General features: G+C 37.2%; 1 protein-coding gene across 1 annotated transcript in view; it reads right to left on the bottom strand.

Moving 5' to 3' along the window:
* Positions 1-70: 70 nt before the first annotated feature.
* LOC127792873 (uncharacterized) overlaps positions 71-17,640 on the bottom strand; it is a 25,629-nt gene continuing 8,059 nt past the window's right edge. The window contains exons 2-14 of the mRNA XM_052323494.1: positions 12,699-12,789; positions 12,478-12,562; positions 11,901-11,985; positions 11,083-11,152; positions 10,304-10,373; positions 9,316-9,361; positions 8,963-9,209; positions 8,659-8,864; positions 8,454-8,528; positions 7,742-7,811; positions 7,537-7,617; positions 598-677; positions 71-453 (exon numbers count right to left, since the gene is read on the bottom strand). Of these exons, the coding sequence (XP_052179454.1) occupies positions 375-453; positions 598-677; positions 7,537-7,617; positions 7,742-7,811; positions 8,454-8,528; positions 8,659-8,864; positions 8,963-9,209; positions 9,316-9,361; positions 10,304-10,373; positions 11,083-11,152; positions 11,901-11,985; positions 12,478-12,562; positions 12,699-12,789 (1,285 nt within the window). The 3' untranslated portion in view covers positions 71-374. The remainder of the gene's footprint in view (positions 454-597; positions 678-7,536; positions 7,618-7,741; positions 7,812-8,453; positions 8,529-8,658; positions 8,865-8,962; positions 9,210-9,315; positions 9,362-10,303; positions 10,374-11,082; positions 11,153-11,900; positions 11,986-12,477; positions 12,563-12,698; positions 12,790-17,640) is intronic.

The following is a 17,640-nucleotide window of genomic DNA, read 5'->3' on the forward strand; positions in this document are numbered from 1 at the left end:
ACTCAAAACCGATAATATATTGATGGCAGCAAGGAGCTCAAAAAATTTCTCTCACAGACAAAAGCATACATTCAGAGCAGACTTTTTTATCACTCCTAAGTACCCAATTTCTGTAATTCTATACACCAAACATACCGCATGCACTAATGTTAAAGGTTTGTGTCAGGGCAGATTTATAAGTGAGATTCACAGTTCTCTACCCAGAAACAAGGATATTTACAACAGAAAGAAGCTAAGTGAGCATATTTGATCACAAAATCTGCACTAGGTTTCCTAGTGTTCATGTTTCTATGGGTAGTTCAATCAAACTGATGTTCCCTGTTGTTAAAACTGTCACCAGCAGCCTCTCTCTCTCTGAACATGGTATGTTAGTGCTATACATCATATACAGGTAACCGTTCCTCGATACAGACGCGGCAAATAGGGCATTTCTTGCACTTCTCACAGCAGTTACTGCACCAAATTAGATGAGAAAGTGGTAGGCTATTGCATAATGATAAAAAGGCAGACAAGAAAAAAGAGGATAAAAAGCAATCAAAATTGGTTTAGATTGTACTAGCAGTAAAGCATCCCGTAGGCTCTCACAGAAGAACATACCTGCAAAGGATCCGATGCCTACATGGAAGCAGGACTACACTGATCTCTCTTTCAAAGCAAACCCTGCATAGTACTTTTTCCTGACCAGTCCACAAGATATTTTGTTAATGTAGATTTCAACATATAACAAAAACTATTTCATGTAGAAGGAAACCTTGGAGACACTGAACTGTTTAATTCAATGTATAGGATATATTCTGGATGAGGCTTGAAAATAAAATAGCTAGCTCTGGTTCTGGTCAAGAGGAATTTAAAGGGCTTCTCTATGTCTTGCTGTTACAGCTAGGTTCCTCAACCCTTGTGTGTTTTTTTCAAAATAGGCTAGACCTATCCATTGTCAGGACCTCGGTTCCTGACAGGGAATTTCTCCTCTGGCGAGAAAATTAGGGTTAGGAAAGAGAGAGAGAGAGAGAGCAGTGAGAGAAGTTGAAATTCCTTCATAACATTCCATTATTGAATAGGGAGCTCTTGTACAGCCCTTCCCCACCAATCCTTGGAGGTTAAAAGCTTAACAATCTGTCGTTACATCCTCCATCCGAATCTAGTTACAACCATAGGAAGTAAAATACAATTTTACCCCATGTTCCCGTAGGATCCTGACATCCATTCATCTGGAAAAAGGTGAAAAAGCCTCAATGCCCACATCTACTAGCTTCGGGTGATGGTCAAGTCAAAAGCAAAGGTAGAAAGGGGCATGCATTAAGTCCACAACCATATGCAGGAATGGTATAATGTCCCATTGGAGATCCATTGCCACGGAAATCTATGGAAGTCTTGAAGCACATGATGACATCAAAGTTGAACATGTATAATGCTAGTAGGAAGAAAAGTGGACAAAGAACTTATGAATTTTTTCTTTCCTTTGTCACAAAAAGTCATTTGATGCTTCTCCAGCAAATAACTAGTTAAGGCCCACTTTTCTCACTCGAGCACAAAAAATTAGTAGAAATTATAAGAAGCACAATTATAGTAAGTTTTCTCAAGATCTCTGAGGAGTTTTAAATGGCCTACTAGCTTATATATTCAGAACCCTAGCTAATAACACGAAACTTGCACAGTCCAACCACTTACGTTATTAGACCAAACTCCATGGCCCAGACACTTTTTTTTTTTTTTTTTTTTTGGGGGGGGGGGGGGGGGGGGGGGGGGGGGGAGTACATTTTGGAAATCTTTCCTAAAAGTTTAGTGCATAATTTTATTGGAGTTCTTTCTCCATTCAGTGCAACTTCCTCAACAACAGCCCCCCCCCCCCCAATAAAAAAACAGGAAAAAGAATTTTGTAGTAACTGGGGTTAAAACAAAACCATAGCCTCTAAATGTGCGCTAGATTCCCATCACACAAAATTTGATAATATATTAGAGATGAAGGGAATACTGACGGTGAGAATAATGAAAAAGAAATGCCAAATGGGTACCAATGTGGAAGAAGACCCCTACTGTAACAAGATTTAAAAGGTCTTCTCTCAAAACGAAAAAATGAAAACAAGATTCAACTAACAGTCAAACAATTTACATGACACTGAAAATGAAAGATGGTACTTGAAATAAAAATTACGTGGCTCAACCATGAACTCATCCTCATTTATATATCCACTATATTATACCTTCTCATTTTTTTCTTCAAACATGAAACATTTTCTTTTTTTTGTACTTTTTATAAGAAAGGAAAAAAGAAAATTTTCTTATGGATCAAAACACAATGAGCATCATAATATTGACATTTTTAAAATTTTCCCGCCCATGTTGGTAAGAGATTCTACATATGAGAATTGTCATGACCCAAGGAACAATAAAGGGATAATACGGTAATAGGATAATAATAATTGTTAGGAGATATTTTAGTAATTGATTATGAGCATATAGGTGAGTTGTGTATGCTATTAGGAGTCAGATATGCCTATATAAGGCTATAGTAAATGGATGGAATTTTTTATGTTCTGATAAAAGAAAATATGATCTCTCTCTAGAATTATCTCCCAATCTCACTCTCGTTTCTCTTTGCTCTCTTCTTCTAATTTCTTCCCTTCTCTATTCTGATTTCCCTCTCCTTGTTGTTCTCTATAATTCTCTCCATTTCTTGCTACAATTTCCTTCCCTATCTGTCTAATTCCCCATTTGATTTCTCTCAATTCCCTATCAAAATCCTAGATACATGATAATTGGTATCAAAGCCAACGGTCCTTGGTTGTGGATCCAATTAATTCCAATAAGTGATTCCGATGATTTTCGACTAAGGATCTAGAAGTTTTCTATCAGTGCATAAGATCTAGATTGTGAAGGCATGCGAAGGTGAGGCAGGGCCGGTGATCCTCGACCGTTGAATTCCAATTGAGGCTAGTCCAGATTCTTAAGTGATTATTGATCAATGGCAATTGAGGTCATAGGCGGACAATTGGCCGACTTAGAGCCTTGGAGGGTGATTAGGTTGAGAAGAATTGTTGTTAATCTCTGTGGGGGCAAAATTCCAAAATTGCAAGACCAATTGGGTGGCAAGAGGTGGACGAGTGATTCTAGGCTTCCAATTCCTCTTATCGATGATAATTGTTGTCAGACGATTCCTCGCAAGTAGATAGCAGACAATGCAGGGGTTTAGCTAATCGATTTGGATTGAGTGAGATAAAGGTGTCAATTTCGACGAGAAAGGACGACGTGAAGTGGAAAGAGGTCTGGGTGAGCAACCCAACAATTGCACTGGCCGATCGGTCTCGAGGGTGATCAAAGCCAGTTTGGTGAAAGTCTAGCAATTCTTGTTTGTCATTTGGAGGTGAAGTAGGTCAGGCGAGTTCTCCGACCAAGTCTTGGTGGCTTTGAAGGTGGCGAAATAGGTTTGGGTCTCGGTTAAGAAGTTCGACAATTTCAGTATCTAATTCTAGCAAAGCTCGTAGCAGTTGGGAATGGAGTTTTGAAGGCGAATTTGGATGGGTGATTCTTGGTTGTGAATTTAGGCGATTTCGGCAATTCTAGAGATTGGTGAATTCAACAAAATTGGAAGTTCCAACAAGCAACCCACACTGATCGGCTGGGAAGTGTGGGATTTAGGATGTACAAAGCTCCGATTTATTGGCCTTTGGCCTGTTCTGCTCGTGAGATTTCTATCACAGCGAATAGTGCATGTATAAGACCATTGGAGTCTCAATTGCAACGAAAGAATGCTCCATTTTTAGTGGGATGTCCTGCTCGTGAAGCCTTGGGAAGCAACGCAAACATGAGATAGTCGGAGCCTCAATAGCAGCAGAAGAAGGCTGCATTTTCAATTTGAAACAACAAGAATCATAAGCAGTCTAGCCAGAAGAATCAGGCATGGGGAAAGTTGGATAATGAGTCTAGCCAAGTTCACATAAGCAGTTTAGCCAGAAGAATCATGGGGAAAGTTGGATAATGAGTCTAGCCAAGTTCACAAGGAAACAAGCAATGGGATACATGGAGCGTGCAAGGAATTCGATCGTATGTTACACGAGCAGCTACAAGAGTTTGTGATTATATTGACTAAGAAGTATCACTACAGCATTCTTGCTAAATTCTTTGATAATTATCGCAAAAGTTTTAACCCATGGGAATTCCTTAAAATGGAGCAGCTGAAGGAGAAGTCGAGATGGTGGGAAACCAATTCACTACTTACCTCCAAGGCAAAGTGGAATAAGTATACCAGCTTAGGCAAAATTGACAAGAAAGATGCCAACTCATTACCCCCGTTGGCTAGTGCATGGACTGAATGATTTGGTGGTATTCTGGATCAGAAATTTGTGGGAAATGAAATAACATTGGATTAAGAAAATTTGACTGAAGGACCATCAATCTACACATATATTAGAGCTGGAATCCTTCCTTCAATTTTGGACCTACCGAAAGCTAAGGATTCTTTGGCTTGGGTTAAAATGGGCAGCGAGAAGGTGGAGATAACACTAGCTGGAGGATATCTTACCACCAACATAAAAGGCTTTAGCACTGAACAATATGATGGGTGTTGCTTCCATTTTAGAAGGGGCAACCCAGATTGCAAAAGGTGTGAACCCGTTGTCAATGCCGGTGGTAACAAAGGTAACTAAAGTAGAGATTTTAGGGGGAACGGGACACGCTTGTCGAAAAGAGAGATGTTGATTTCTCTTTCAGTCAAGGAAAATCTTCTACGAGTTATGACCTTGAAAGTAGTTCTCTCCACCAACAACAAATTCAAAGTGGCGAGAAATTTTGGAAGCCAGTTGTAGCTAGGGAAAAGTTAGGGGAGGTAGCTGAAGAAGTCATGGGTTTTGCCAAAGGGAACAAAATTCTTGTTGTTGTGTTGGTTCTTCCTCCAATTAGCAAATTTGAATACTTGTCTATTGCATTGACAGATGAACAGATGGCTGGAGAACTAGTTAGTCAATCCTCTGGGTTTAAAACAGTCAACATCGAAGATGATGAGAAGAGGGGAACATATGTGGTATCTGATCGGATGTGTGAGTTTTAAATGATCATCGTTTGAAGGCTGTAGGGTTGTAGGTTTCAACTGTCACCTACAGCAAGGAGTGGCTAAATTCATTAAAGGTGCTTGATGTGGACATATTGATAGGTTTTGGCATCATATTGGATCCCTAGGTTATGGGTACCAACAATCTTAATTTGGTAGCTATTGCAAACCCAAGGGAAATGGTATGTTACTTCTTGGAGATAGATGCAATCTTGACTACAATAATCATCATTTTTGTTCCAGTTTGTTTATGAGAACCTAAGAACTAAGAAAAAAGAGGCTTAGAAGGAGCAAGAAGGAAAGAGGAATGAAACATATTGACAAAGCGGGCATTGGATGACAAGCCAAGACTACATGCTGCAAGTTCTTGGGGACAAGAACTCTCTCAAGAAGGGGGGAATTGTGATGACCCAAAGAATAATAAATGGGCAATATGGTAATAGGCTAATAATAGTTGTTAGGAGATATTTTAGCAATTGATTAGGAACACATGAGTGAGTTGTGTATGTTGTTAGGAGTCAGATATGCTTATATAAGACTACTGTAAACGGATGGAATTTTTTATGTTTTGATAAATGAAAATCTGATTTCTCTCTGTAGAATTCTCTCCCAATCTCACTCTCATTTCTCTCTGCTCTCTCCCTCTAATTTCTTCCCTTCTTTGTTCTAATTTCCCTCTCCTTATTCTTTGTAATCCTCCCCATTTCTTGCTGCAATTTCCTTCCCTATCCATCTAGTTCCCCCTCTAATTTCTCTCAATTCCCTATCAAAACCCTAGGTACATGACAGGAACTTAGAATGAAAGAATCTCCAAAACTTCATTAAAAACACCACCACCATTGCTCATAATAAAACTTAATGGTGAAAGAGAAAGCTTATAAAGGTTAACAGCATTTTCAAGGAAACACTGATTATTGAGCTATTTGGGATACCTTCGAGGAAAAACCAAGTACAAGAAATTCAGCTAAACATTCATATATCATCTTCAGACCCAAAGATGTTGCCAAAGCAGACCCTGAGCCAGGGCTACCAGGGCCACAGCCCAGGGCCCACAAGTGAGGGGGGCATAATTTTTTTTTTTTAAACTTATGTATATATGTGTATAAAAAATTAAAAAAAAAATTAACAAAAGAAGTTGCCACTTGTACCCTGTCAAAAGAAGATTTCATTGGTATTTTTATTTTGTTGGTACATGTGATGATTGTTTTTACTTCGATTAATTGTGGAGGATAAAAATAGGGGTGTCAATGGTTCGGATTGGTCCGCTTCTATAAGAATCTAGTAACCGAACCATTACATATATAAAACCAAACCATGACCAATCCATCACACCGAACCGATTTCAGTTCGATTTCGGTTCTATCCAATTAACATTTAACTTCTAAACATTTTCGCAAAATATGAAATTACAAACAAATTTGTTAATTAAAATAAACCCATAATTTCATTAATGCTTCAAGTCTTGAAATAAAAGTAGAACAAAATAATTCATAGACTATCTCATCAAATGAGATTACATCGACTATTTAGTATAGCAATAGCGCATAAAAGATTAGAAATAAAAAAGTTCATGAATCTCGCTAGTTTCCTAAGAAGTGATACTATTTATGCATATGTATATATATATACTCAAAAAATTAAAATATATATATAATTATAATATCGGTTCCGGTTCAGTTCGAACCATGGTTTGAAAAAAAAAAACCGATAACCAAACTAAATATATTGGTTCTTAATTTTTTAGAATCAAAACCTAACCATTGAACCATAGAACCAATCCAAAAGGCATGGTTCGGTCCGGTTTGATCCAATTCACCGGTTTTTGGATATTTTTTGACAACCCTAGATGAAAGGAAGATTGATCAAATCAAGAAATGCTTGCGGAGATTCAAGAGAAAATATGTAGACTCAAATATGTTATTTTCGTTTTTTAATGCAATATTTACAATGCAAGGTACTCTTTTTCCTTCATTTGGGGTTTTGTCCCATTGGATTTTTCCCAAATAAGGTTTTAATGAGGTCCCAAATTATTTTTTCTTATCTTTTGCAAATTCTTATAATTTTAATAAAATTAATTAATTGATATTTTTTATTTTTTTTATTTAATTTGTATAAAAGGGCACACTTGAAAAAATTTGCCCCGGGCCTCTGAAAACCCAAGACCGGCTCTAGATGTTGCATGACTTGTGCTTTAAGTTCTCATAGAGAGACAAGTATAATGTCACCTAAGAAAACAGAAAAATAGGATAGAAAGAAAATAAAGCCACATATTTTGCATCTTTAGTTATAAGAATGAGCGGATCCCCAACCTCTCCAATTTGTTAACTTCCTAGTTTAATTACCTCTTACGTTTCATTCACCCTCTAAAAATGTGCTCAAATAATCATAACCAAAAGAAAAATTAATTAGACTCACTAGTAATATGAACCCTTTAGAAAGATCGAGAAATCCTATTGAGAAAAATATTAAAGACATAAAACTAAGGATATTACGTTTTGAAGTCTTTCATACTCCTGCTGACTGAATTTTGTGATTTCTGTTTGCTCACCAAGAGCTGCTTGAAGTCTCCATACCTGAGATGCAAGAATTTAGTTAAAACAGGGAAGAACAAACCAAACCTATAGAAAGCTAATATAATCACTACATTGAAACCAAGAACCAAAGAATTGTAAAGGGAAGTGTGTGATATATCTTCACCTCCTCTGCAAGATCCTTCTTGGGCATTTTCTTCACTATTTCGGGAGGATAACCACAAAAGGTGTTATAGCTGCATGCATGAGAAACAAATATACGGTATTAGCAAATAATATCACTTAGGCAACCATTGTTTTTCACATTTTTAAGCTTTAGACATAATGCAGCAGATAGTGAAACTAATAACTCCATGTTATATTAATACTTAATTATAAAAAAAATGTATAAATGATTTTCATTAAAAGTACAACTAATTTTTTGCAATTAGAAATCAAAATTTTAAAATTTGAATTACACATATCTACACCCCCACCCCCCCCGGGGGGGCCACGTACGTGTGTGTGCATTATGGGGGTTCCAGCATAAAGTATTTGTCACCTTCAAATGTTAGTGCATTTTGTATGTGAACTTGAAGAGATCTAGGCATGGATAAAACTATTGCCATGAAAAAGGGAAGCATGCTAATATTCTCATGTATTAGTTTTTTTTCCTGTTGAGTATGGCTAAAGGCTCTATTGTATGAAATAAGTACAGAGAAGAAAAGGAAAACAACAATAAAGAACTGTAAGAGTGACAATGAATATAACAATTATATTGATATTTTTCCTATTTTTAGGTTTATAGAGAGTATATTCTATAAAATCATGAATACACATGGAAAAGCTGTGTAATCCATGCCCTTTCATTATTTTTGAATAAAAATAAAAATACTTACCTAGAGGTTCCATCTTGAAAAAGACGAGCCTGTTCTTCTCGGCTCCCTTCATCAATTGACCACCAACCAAGAAGCCTGCTTATAGATAGTCAAAGAACAGTGAGATTCATACCAACATGCACCCAATATGTAGATTGGAACAGCAAGTGGACAACCTGCATATTCCTTTTCTTTTTTTTTTTCTGATGCATGTTTTCTACATTACCTGGAGCCGTGGTGCATGTACCCAAAGAATTCACGTGCCTTTGAGGACACGGTGAAATATCTTCCCGTGCTAGGTCCACTGCGTAATAGAAGAATTATTTTGTCCACCAATCCAGATGCAGAAAACAGGACACCAGCACCTTGCAATAGAAAAAGGGGAGAGAAGAGGGCTAGAAGCGGGATATTTTTGGCAGCAGCAGGTGTACCCTGAAATATAAGAGCACTGACAAATTTCTTAATACAAATTCCAAGATGGGAGATTCTAGGTCCAGCCAAGTCATATTGGATACATAAAAGCATCATACCTCTAAGTGCATACAAAGGAGGACCTGGAAACTAATTATTGGAACTTTCATGATATGACCCCCAATATCCTGTAGGCCACACATTCTATCCTGGCCCTGATGTTCGGAAGAAACCACCAGACCACTGTCCCAATCAAGATATCTTATAGCTGTAGAAGATGAGCTTGCTTCTCGTGTATGAGAATTTCTATGTATAACTGGATTAGACCACTTTGTGCAAACAAGAAATGCAAAACACTCTGCAATACTGCAAAAAAGATGGGAAAAGAAAGCCTATAAATCATCAGATATCAGGGATAATGCATTATACAAAACCCATATGTGGAAATAAAATAGTAGCACAGAAACGGTACCCAAAATTTATAAATAAGTCCCACCATCCCAATGCATTCACATCACCTGCAAGATTTGTAAAAGAAAATAAAACCATGCCATCAGTAGTTTAACACCAGTTTTTATAAAGCATATATGCAAATATAAATGGAATGGTTGACATTATGAAAGCAGAATATATTATGTTGTGATTGGCAGAAGTTTGCAAGTTTACAAGTGGTCATCAAATGTTTGAAAATGTGTCTATGATGAAAAGGATACACAATCAATGAAACAACACAGGGGTCTAAATAAGTCTTTGAACTTTATCTTAAGAGCTCTACCAGTCAATTCCACATTCAGGCTCAACCAGCACTTTACAAAATGTTCATCAAATCAGAAAAACAATTCCAGGTTAGGCTTTCCTGTTGGAAATGTGGAGCCTGATTTGATTTATGATACCTACACCGAGCTAGCATGGGGGTAGGGGGGGGGGGGGGGGCAGGTCAAGGGGGCAGCACCCTTTGCGGCGGCTCAGGGGTAGAGCCCCCAGACCCTAAACAGGAAATTGTTTTTGAAACCTAAACAGATTAGAAATCCTATTCAAATTTTGAGTTCTATTTGCCCTAATTTTCGTCTATAAATATGTGCACATAATTCTTGTAATTGTAACCTTCTCAAATACTGAGAAACACCTAGTGTGGCTGTGGATGTAGGCATTCTTTGCCGAACCACGTAAATTTTGTCTTTTGTGTGTGCAATTTTGTTCCAAGTTTTTTTTATCACTTGATTCATTCCCTAACATTTCCTTCGCCATTTTCATTTAACTGCAAAAAAGCTTTTGTTAGCAAGAAAAGAAGACAAAAGCCAAACCAAGGAAAGATGCATTTATTTCATGCCATTTAGAAACAGAAAAATAGAGCCTCAATGTGAATTAGTGAAAGATGGAAACAAGGTCAACTAAAATGCATTGTGATACTTGCACATTCCATTGTAAGAGGAAGAGTATCAAAGAAGATGGAGAATTACCGCACAACTTAAGGAGGGTGAACAATGTAGCAGCAACGAAGAAAACCATGGAAATTGCCACCCAGAAGTGCTAAAAAGAACAAGTTGTCTTTCAGTAACACTCATCTTCATAATATCTAGCATATCTACATCAAAACTGAAACAACATTTCATACTAAAACACATTCAGGATAATCAAATTTTGTAGCTCATACAAGTTGTCATTCATTTATTCACCCAAATATACTGAAAGATTGTGGTCCTTGACACTATTCCATATGAGCTGTAACTCTTTATCGACTAAAATACAGTTCTCTCTCTGGGCAAATGACAAATTAAAAGCAAAGAGTCCCATCCTCTGTCCTTCTAGGCCATCAAAGTGACATCCAAGGAAGCATCAAGTAATAATCTCTATACCAAGGAAACCATACCCGGAAAAAAAAAAAAGGCAGAAGCAATTATCATGCTTTCTCATCTATTTGGATAAACCAAGTGCATACAACACAAAAAGGCAACCAGCACATCATTCTTTTATCCAGTGCATACAACACAAAAAGCAACCAACACATCATTATTTCACCCCCACCACTTCATAGCTTTCAATATGATTTGATTGCAATGCTACAACTTTGGGCATACCCAAGCTCATGCACAAAAAGAAACTTGAGAATAAAATTGAAGATAAAAAGAAAGAGAGGCTAAACAGAAACAGATAACTTCACAGCAATCTACATCAATCCAGGTATGGTCTCATCAAGAGTTCTTTACTAAGCGAGATCGACTAATGCTGATAAACTTACAGGAAGTGTCTCCCATACGGCTTCATCACTCATGCTTTCATCATCTCCTGGCAAAAGAGCCTTGCACATTCTGTACAAGGAAAAACCTTGGTATTAGGAATTACAAATAATAGATTTAATGACTGGCATGAAAACTAATTCAGCAAGTTTGATAAAACAAGTTTGCCCTTTTTCTTTTTTCCAGGTGCGGATAGGCTAATGACTGTTGGAGGGAAAAGGCTCATTTTGCATTCTTCCCTATCTAGTGGGATTAAGACTTGATGTGTTGTTATTTTTTGTTGTTTTATTGCTGTTAAGAAGCAAAAACTAATTTGCTCTTAAGCTATTGCAACAGGATCTGGGTGAAACAAAACCAGCATCCCTTCCCAAACATGTTAAATGACACCATTAAAGTATAAGTATAATTTTTTGCACTAACAATGCAATTTATCTTTTCCGTGGGCTGAAACATTGCAATTCAATAAAGCATGATCTTGGTAACTAAAATGGAGTCTGCTTCACGGACTTCAAGTTGCAGGCTTGCAGCCATGCTTAGATTTAACTAAATAGACGGAAAATACATTTTCTTTTCTAGATAAGTGGAAAATGCAGTTAAATACTGTGATTTAATTCCGTGCAGTGTTTGCTTCCAAGAAAAAAGAAGTACAATGCATGATATGATTCCAAAAACATAATATTTTCCCCTTTAAATGCCTTCGTAAACAGTAGGAAAAGAAGGCAGGGCAGGGGAAATCCATATCAACAGCACGTCAAACACATTTAAACTGAAGTTTAAATGTAAAAAGAGTAAAATTTGCAATTTATGCAGCAGAAACAACCTGAAATTGTCAATTAGGATGATTACTTCAAATGCCAACAGAGGAAGGAAGACAATCTTCAAGGTCACAGCTGCAAAACCATTGACTGTACAAAAGAAAACACATTAATAAGGTCTACAAACTTTGGCATTAACTACTTCACATTTAAATTGGATTTTTTTTTAACAGTAATTCAAGTAATTGTCACAAGGAGGCAATGAAACTTGCGACTTATAGATAGAAACTATACCCACATATTTGTACTCCTATTGAGTCAATAAAACAGATACAGTTCCACAAACTCTTTACAGAAAGTTATAATGCATGAGCAAAGGCAAAACAAGGTTATTTTTATTTATTTATTTTTTCAGGTGAAGGGTTACTTGAAACAATCTGAAGAATATTTTGTTTATAATCAAAAGCTGAAAAGAGGTTGAAATAGAGACAACCAGTTGGGAGTAGGCACCCCCACATGCAGGTGCCACTAGTGCTATAGAGTGAAGGTAATAAACAAACAAAATAGCACACAGGAAATACAAACAACAAATCTCCATCAAGTAAATATGGAAATATCTCTGGGGGTGTGTTGGTTTCCTACCATAGATACTCTCGAGGTATATACAAAGGAGCAGTTCGAAAGCAACAAGCAATGGTGTCGCAACGACGACGTGACATGGTGCCCACTGTCAAGAAAAAAAGGGGAACCTTAATGACATGAATAGAATAAGAGGTAGAATTCTAACATCCATGACATTGATACATTATTGTTACTAACAAAAAGCATCCCAAGATACATATTCAAAACGCAATGTGCATTACATGACGACCATGGGGAACAGATGGCGCAGGTAAAGAGAATCTTCCACGGGCAACAACTGCATGAAAAAACCAAAGTGGGAAGAAAATGATCCTGCAAACCAAATTTAACACATAAAAATTCAGAAATTAAACTTCGAAGAAAAATACAATGCAAATATGAAAAACTTTGCAATTTTGTCAACAACCCAAGCATCCAAACCACACTTGATATTGGAAAAATAATATATTCAAGCACAAGGAAAATCTGACTGATTAGACTGATTATTGATAGATAAAGTGAACTGGAAACATTCCTTGGATACTGCCTTAGTCCCATCCCATCATCGTCACAAGCCTTAGTCCACTAAGTGGGGGTGGATGCTGACAAAGATGCCAAGACACAAGAAAAGGAATCAACCACCACATATTTTTTTGAGCAGAAGAAGGGGTTACACCCACCCCCCCCCCCCCAAAAAAAAAAAAAAAAAAACCACTAGGCCTCTCCCTCTCTCTCACACACACACACAAAAATTAATATTTATGGAATAAAGCTTTATGTAATCCAATAAGACCATGAGAATTTTCCAAAAAGCTTCATGTAATCTGTTATGAATTGGCAAGAAAAGCTCTCTTTATTTCCAGCCTATAACTCAATATATATACAGTTTAGGAGAAGCAGTCCCCACTTACTTAAATTAAGGGTCCACTACACAACTACCAATCTGAACACAAAACACAACTTGAGGGCCATAACTTCAGCCCATTAACAGATAATACAACAGAAAAACAACCAAATAACTGTATAAAAAACAAATCATGAATCTTATAAAACTATAAACATGCTCCTTATTTCCCGACACTCCCCCTCAAATTGGAGAATGGATATCATCCATTCTCAGCTTGCTTGTTAGCCTTAGAAAGGTTGTTCCAGGAAGGCCTTTGGTAAGTAGATCTGCGAACTAACTTCCTGTAGGCACAAATTGAGTACAAATTAGACCACTTTCCAATTTTTCTTTTATAAAGTGTATGTCAACTTCCACATGTTTAGTATGATCATGCTGCATCGGATTGTGTGCAATATTAATAGCTGATTTGTTATCACAATATAGCTTTATAGGATCCTTCCATTTGACCTTTAGATCTTCTAGAACTATTTTAATCCATAGTAATTCACAAATCCCAAGTGCCAAGTGCCATAGACTTGAATTCAGTCTCTGCACTTGATCTTGATACCACATTCAACTTCTTACTCCTCTAGGTCACAATATTTCCCCTTAGAAAAGTACAATATTTGGATGTTAATCTCCTATCAACCACTGATCCTACATAATCAGCATCCGTATAAGCTTCTAGGGTCAATTCTTGTCCTCTTTTGAATAGGATTCCTTTACTTGGTGTGCCTTTTAGATAATGCAGAATTCTGTGTACAACTTTTAGGTGAATTTCCTTTGGATTGTGCATAAATTGGCTAACCACTCCCACAGCATAAGCTATGTCTGGCCGTGTATGTGCTAGATAAATGAGTCTCCCAACTAATCTTTAGTAGAGACCTTTATTTGTTGCTGCATCATCTGAACAATTACCTAGCTTATGGTTAGGCTCAATAGGAGTCTCAGCTAGCCTACATCCTAGCATACCAGTCTCTGTTAATAGATTTAGGATATATTTATGCTGTGATATAAAATACCTTGTTGAGAGTGAGTTACTTCAATACCCAAGAAGTATTTCAGCTACCTAACTCCTTAATTTCGAATTCCTTTACCAAACACTACTTTAGGCTTTTCATTCCCTCCAAATCATCTCCTATCATTATGATATCATCCACATAAATCAACAAAACAATGATTTTTCCAACAGCTGAATGCTTTATAAATAATGTGTGATCTCTTTGGCTTTGTTTGTTATCCCCATTTAAGCATGGCTTTGGTAAATTTTCCAAACCAAGCTCTTGGAGATTGCTTCAACCCATATAGGGATTTGTTTAACTTACACACTACATCTTTTTCCTTTGTTTGACTCAGTCTCAGTGGAACCTCCATATAAATTTCTTCCTCTAAATCTCTATGTAGAAAGGCATTTTTGATATCAAATTGTTGTAATTTCCAACCGAGATTAGCAGCTAGGGATAGTAATATCCTTATGGTATTCATTTTTGCAACGAGAGCAAAAGTTTCAAGGTAATCTACACCATAGGTTTAAGTATAACTCTTAGCAACTAACCTTACTCTCTACCTTTCTAATGACCCATCTAAGTTGTACTTAATAGTGAATATCCATCTACACCCTATTGGTTTCTTTCCTTTAGGCAATGTCACTAGATCCCATATCTTGTTCTTTCAAGTGCCTGCATCTCTACCCTCATGTTTTCTCTCCAATTCTCATTGCTTAATGCCTCAGATACTATTTTTGGAATGGGAATTGAGCTAAGGTTGGTGAGAAAGGTTTTGTGACTGAGAGACAAATATAGGACATGAATAAGTACATGGGGTGTTGTGTACATGTGCTGGTCCCTTTGCGAGTGGCAATAGGTAGGTCAATATCAGCTGAATTAAGCAAATCAGAAACATGTTCAACTTCATTAGGGTAGATAGCAGTAGAAGTAGTTACCTCAGCTTCCTCTATGTTAGGTTTAGGAGCTAATTCAGATACTTGAACAGGTGTTGAATGAGCAGTAGGTTTCTTCCTTCTTGATTAAACTTGAAATGGACGAGGTTCACCCTCTTGAATTTACATTTTTGTCTGTTCTTGATGCTTGGATTGAGATTTAGATGTTAATTGTAGGGGTGAAACAGAAGGTTGTATAGGAGTAGGCAATAAAGAAGGGAAGTCAGGGAAAAATAAATTTCTATCCTCTTCCTCACTTGCTGAGATCTCCCCCTGAACAAAATACTTAGTTAGTTCAGCAAATGTAACATCCATTGATACCCAAAAAAAAATTGGTTGGAGGATGAAAACATTTAATACCCTTTTTGAGTAGATGAATACCCCACAAAAATACATCTAAGAGCCCTCTAGGATCCAATTTTCCCATTTGTTGAGAGTGTTGATGAACAAATGCAACACACCCAAATACTCTAGGTATGAGACCACTAGAGATTGAAGCTTGTGGAAAGAAATGAGGCAGGAGTTGAACAGGACTTTTAGAACTTAGGCTTCTTGATGGCAATCGATTTATAAGATGAGTGGCAATCAAGACAGCCTCCCCCCAATATTGTTTTGAAACATTCCCTTGGAATAAGAGGGCTCTAGTGATATTTAGAAGATGTCCATTCTTTCTCATGGCCACCCCATTTTGTTGTGGGGTGTTGACACAAGAGGAGTCATGAACTATGCCTTTTACTGGAAGTAGGAAGTAAGAAACTAGTTAAAGTAGTCCTTAGCATTGTCTGATCTAACTCTTTTGATAGCAACATTGAACTGAGTTTTACCAAACTGACATCTGATTTGTTCTTTAAAAGATAGATCCAAGTGGTTCTAGTATAATTATCAATAAATGATACAAACAACCGAGCCCCAGTGATATTAGGAATAAGAGATGGACCCCAGATGTCACTGTGAATAAGTGTAAATGGAGAAGGACTTCTCTTAACATTCATTGGAAATGTGGTCCTTCTATGTTTTGCAAATTCACATGTGTCACAGTGGAAGTCTAATTCATTTAATCCAAGGATACATAATTTTCAGAACATTAAAAGAAGGATGACCAAAACGAAAATGTTGTAACCAAATCTTCTCTCTGCGAGATTGAGAGGATTCTATCACACATGTCATAAGAGATATTTTGGCTAACTTAGGTTCTTGTCCACTACTTTGTTCCTTAAGAAAATAGAGACCTTCCTTCTTTTTAGCATGCCCAATCATCTTCCTCATGTCTTGCTCCTGAATGTCACAATATGAGGAATGAAAAACCACACTACAATTAGAATCTGAAGTAGGTTTCTGAATTGAAACAAGATTAGTGAAAGTTTAGGTACATGTAGGGCATTTTTTAAGGCAAGATGTTCATTGATATAAACATCTCCTTGACCTGCTATTGTGGTAGTTGTACCATCAGCAATGGTAAATTTTTTGGTTGCTAGAACAGGGACTATAGGACACAAATTTGTGAAAAGAACAAGTCATATGATCGGTGGCACCTAAGTCAATAATCCAAGCATTTGAGAGAGCAATATCTGTGGCATTTAATGCATAAGAAAAGGAGGAAATACCTGAGGAGATTAGGGTACAAGTACTTGAACCAATAGAATTTTCTAGGGATCCAATCAGTTGCTTCAATTTAGAGATTTCTTCCTTGTTAAACTCAGTAATCACCGGTTCTTAATGCTCCATTTCACCCACCCGTTGTGTGTTAGCCACATAGGCATGCTCTTGCCTCTTCTGCTTGCCTGGTTCTTTACCTTCAACTTGTGGTTTCCCATGAAACTTCTAGCACTTATCTATAGTGTGTTGTCACAGTGTGACAATGATGATTACCTTGAATCAATGAGATTCAAGGGTAGAACGAAGCAAGGGAAGAATATAGAGAGAGAGAAAAAGAAATAAGAGAGAGTAAGAGACAATGTAGAGGGAGGTTAATTGAGAAATTGTTCAATTGATTGTTCATTCCCCTCCCACAAAATTGGAAGAGTTGATATACTCACTTGGGTGGGTGCGGATGCAGCAGATCGCTACCCCTCCTAGCGGTTACAACCAATTCTTTTGTCCTTTTCCTAAGGCCTCACACGTGGCCTTTTGATTTTAACAAATTGACAGCTAGAAATTGAAATACAATACTAACAACAATGTAACAAAGAATCCTACCAACAAGCAGTAAGGCAAAAGCAAGAATCCTACCACCATTTTGTCCACGATAGCTTCTAGTTCTTTCTGCTCTTCTTTCTGCTCTTCTTTCTCCCTCAGTAGTAGGGGTAACTCTGGGTTGACTTGCTCAGTCCCAGTGGACCTCTTTAAGAGGGACACATGA

Source organism: Diospyros lotus, unplaced genomic scaffold (assembly GCF_014633365.1).
Source record: "Diospyros lotus cultivar Yz01 unplaced genomic scaffold, ASM1463336v1 superscaf1, whole genome shotgun sequence".
Classification (NCBI taxonomy): Eukaryota; Viridiplantae; Streptophyta; class Magnoliopsida; order Ericales; family Ebenaceae; genus Diospyros; species Diospyros lotus.